Genomic DNA, 2904 nt, shown 5'->3' on the forward strand with positions numbered 1-2904 from the left:
AGTCACTGTTTCTCATAGTGTTCATTTCAATTAACAGGTTTCCTTTTTGGTGCTCAGTTGGTTGTCACCGATCAGGGAGAACATATGATATTTGTATCTTTGGGACTGGCTTATTTCACTCAGCATAATGTTTTCCAGATTCCTAACAGGGATCACTTTTCAGTTAAAATTTAAACACCTAAGAATAATTGTGTGTTAATTACAGAGTTCAACCAATAGTACTAGAACAACAACAAAAAAAAACTAAAATGGATAAAGTATTATATTGTACATCAACAGTCAGGACAAGAGCTGATCAAGTCACTGTTTCTCATAGTGTCCATTTCACTTCAACAGGTTTCCCCTTTGGTGCTCAGTTAGTTGTCGCCAATCAGGGAGAAGTCTGCATTATACTGAATGATTTTCATAAAACATATAGTTTTATAGTTTCTATAGGACTATAGAATTTGATCTTGGAAAATATCTTCGTCTGTTCCTACTGCTATCACAAAAAAATCCTTGCCTAGATCCTTTACAAAGAACAGAACTTCCGAGCGACTGCTGCTTCCTGGTCCCCGACGCAACCATGGCTGAAGAGCAACCGCAGGTCGAACTGTTCGTGAAGGCTGGCAGTGATGGGGCCAAGATCGGAAACTGCCCCTTCTCCCAGAGATTGTTCATGGTACTCTGGCTCAAGGGAGTCACCTTCAATGTCACCACTGTCGACACCAAGAGGCGGACCGAGACCGTGCAGAAGCTGTGCCCAGGAGGGCAGCTCCCGTTCCTGCTGTACGGTACTGAAGTCCACACAGACACCAACAAGATAGAGGAATTTCTGGAGGCAGTGCTGTGCCCTCTCAGGTACCCAAAGCTGGCAGTTCTGAACCCTGAGTCCAACACAGCTGGGGTAGACATATTTGCCAAATTTTCTGCCTACATCAAGAATTCAAACCCAGCGCTCAATGACAATCTGGAGAAGGGGCTCCTGAAAGCCTTGAAGATTTTAGACAATTACCTGACCTCCCCCCTCCCCGAAGAAGTGGATGAGACCAGTGCTGAAGATGAGGGTATCTCTCAGAGGAAGTTTCTGGATGGCAATGAGCTCACCCTGGCAGACTGTAACCTGTTGCCAAAGCTGCACATAGTACAGGTGGTGTGTAAGAAATACCGGGGGTTCACCATCCCAGAGGTGTTCCGGGGAGTGCACCAGTACTTGAGCAACACCTATGCTCACGAAGAATTCGCCTCCACCTGTCCAGATGATGAAGAGATTGAACTGGCCTACGAGCAAGTGGCCAAGGCCCTGAAATAAGCCCCTGCTGGGGCTCCCTCACCAGCTTCCATCTTCTCCACGAAAGCCCTGAGTGGTTTCCACATTGCTACCCAATGGACACATTTCCAGAACGGCAGAGGATCCTGGAGCACTTGTGTGGCCTGGGGTGGGCAGGGCAATGAAGGGAAAGGAAGGAGACCTGGATGAGGTTTTTATTGTGGGTGGGGTGGGTAGGACAACCGTATTTCAGTAATAAAACCCAGAATGAAAAAAAAAAAAAAAAAAGAACAGAACTTCCTTTCTCATGATCGGGAAGCTGGCAAGTCCCAGATCAAGGTGTGAACAGATCCGTGTCTGGGGAAGAACTTGCTGAGTCTGCACACGGCAGAAAGATGGGAAGGCAAAAGGGTGAATATTGGCCTTTAAAGTCACCAGTTCTATTCACAAGGGCTCGTGACTTAAGCAGGCAAAGAAAGACTCGACCTCTTAATACTATCATAGGGGCAAGGAAGGTTCAACATACGAATTTTAGGGCAACACATTCAGATGATGGCAGAAGGTAAGACTAAAATATTAATGATTTACCTTTCTCAAAACTAAGAGTTATCAATTTAACAGAACCCCCCAAGTTCTTTCTTGTTGATTCTAGTCCCCAATTCAGATGCCATCTTGGATGGGACAGCATCAAAATTTTTTAAAACTGTCTCCTTGAAAACCACTGATTAGGTCATTATAATACCACAGTTTTCCAACTCAGCATTCAAAACAAAATATTTACCAATATTTCCAAAGTGTGATAGCCTGAACAAAGAGCCTTGGAGACCACAGTAAACCAAATTGTGCTTTTGGCTATTTGGAATGTAGATTAGCAAACACACACACACACACATACACACACACAGCTCAGAAAGTAATAGCAAAAGGAGGAACATTTGTTAAACAGACTAACTGGTTTCCCTGAAAACAAGGTAATTTTACTTTTTATTTTTATATTCTTTGTTCTCCCAAAGATCTTCTTGCTGCACAATTCAGAATGTTCTAGCAAGGAGTTCATGTGCACAGAAATACTGTTTTTTCACGTTCTCTACTGTAAAGAAGCCCATCTCCACTAAAAATGTGTACCGTCATTTGCTATAATTGTCTGTATTTTTAAAATTAAATCTGTACATACACCATCATCACGTCACAGACAAATTCAATTCCAAGACAGTTCTTACAGCCTGGGAGTCCTGAATCACCTCTGAAAACAGTCCAAGTAAGAAGAAAAATGCATTCTCTCTCATGAGTGGAAGGAGGAAGTCGTTCTGTTGTAAATCCAGAAAGCTACCATTGAGTGAGATGTTATTTCTAATTTCTGTAAAAGAAGTTGAAGCCCATATTTTAGTGATGAGGATTCTATGATGAGGGTCAACAAATGAAAGTCATGGCAGGAAACAGACGGCACACTTTTTAAAGGAGTCGCTTGAGGCCAGTTTAGTAAAGAAACTATTCATAAAAGGGAAGGTAGGGTGCAGAGAATTCTTTAAGGGATCAAACTTTCCTGGGCTAGCTAGTAACATCAGGAACCCCTACAATCCTTAAGTGTGAGGGGGCAAGTGATGAGAACTGTTAACAGGAAAGAGAGAAAGAGAGGGGAAGAGGGAGAGAGAACC

The 2904-nt window shown here is 43.0% G+C and overlaps 1 protein-coding gene across 1 annotated transcript; it reads left to right on the forward strand.

Moving 5' to 3' along the window:
* Positions 1 to 524: 524 nt before the first annotated feature.
* On the forward strand, positions 525 to 1515 carry LOC133749171 (chloride intracellular channel protein 1-like). Its single transcript, XM_062178363.1, has one exon. It carries the CDS (start codon positions 566 to 568, stop codon positions 1289 to 1291), a length of 726 nt encoding a protein of 241 aa, XP_062034347.1. The 5' UTR covers positions 525 to 565; the 3' UTR covers positions 1292 to 1515.
* Positions 1516 to 2904: the final 1389 nt, after the last annotated feature.

Source organism: Lepus europaeus, chromosome 20 (assembly GCF_033115175.1).
Source record: "Lepus europaeus isolate LE1 chromosome 20, mLepTim1.pri, whole genome shotgun sequence".
NCBI classification, from domain to species: Eukaryota; Metazoa; Chordata; class Mammalia; order Lagomorpha; family Leporidae; genus Lepus; species Lepus europaeus.

Excerpts from the sequence above, each read along its gene's own strand:
- LOC133749171 (XM_062178363.1), top strand. The coding sequence starts at position 566 with ATGGCTGAAGAGCAACCGCAGGTCGAACTGTTCGTGAAGGCTGGCAGT.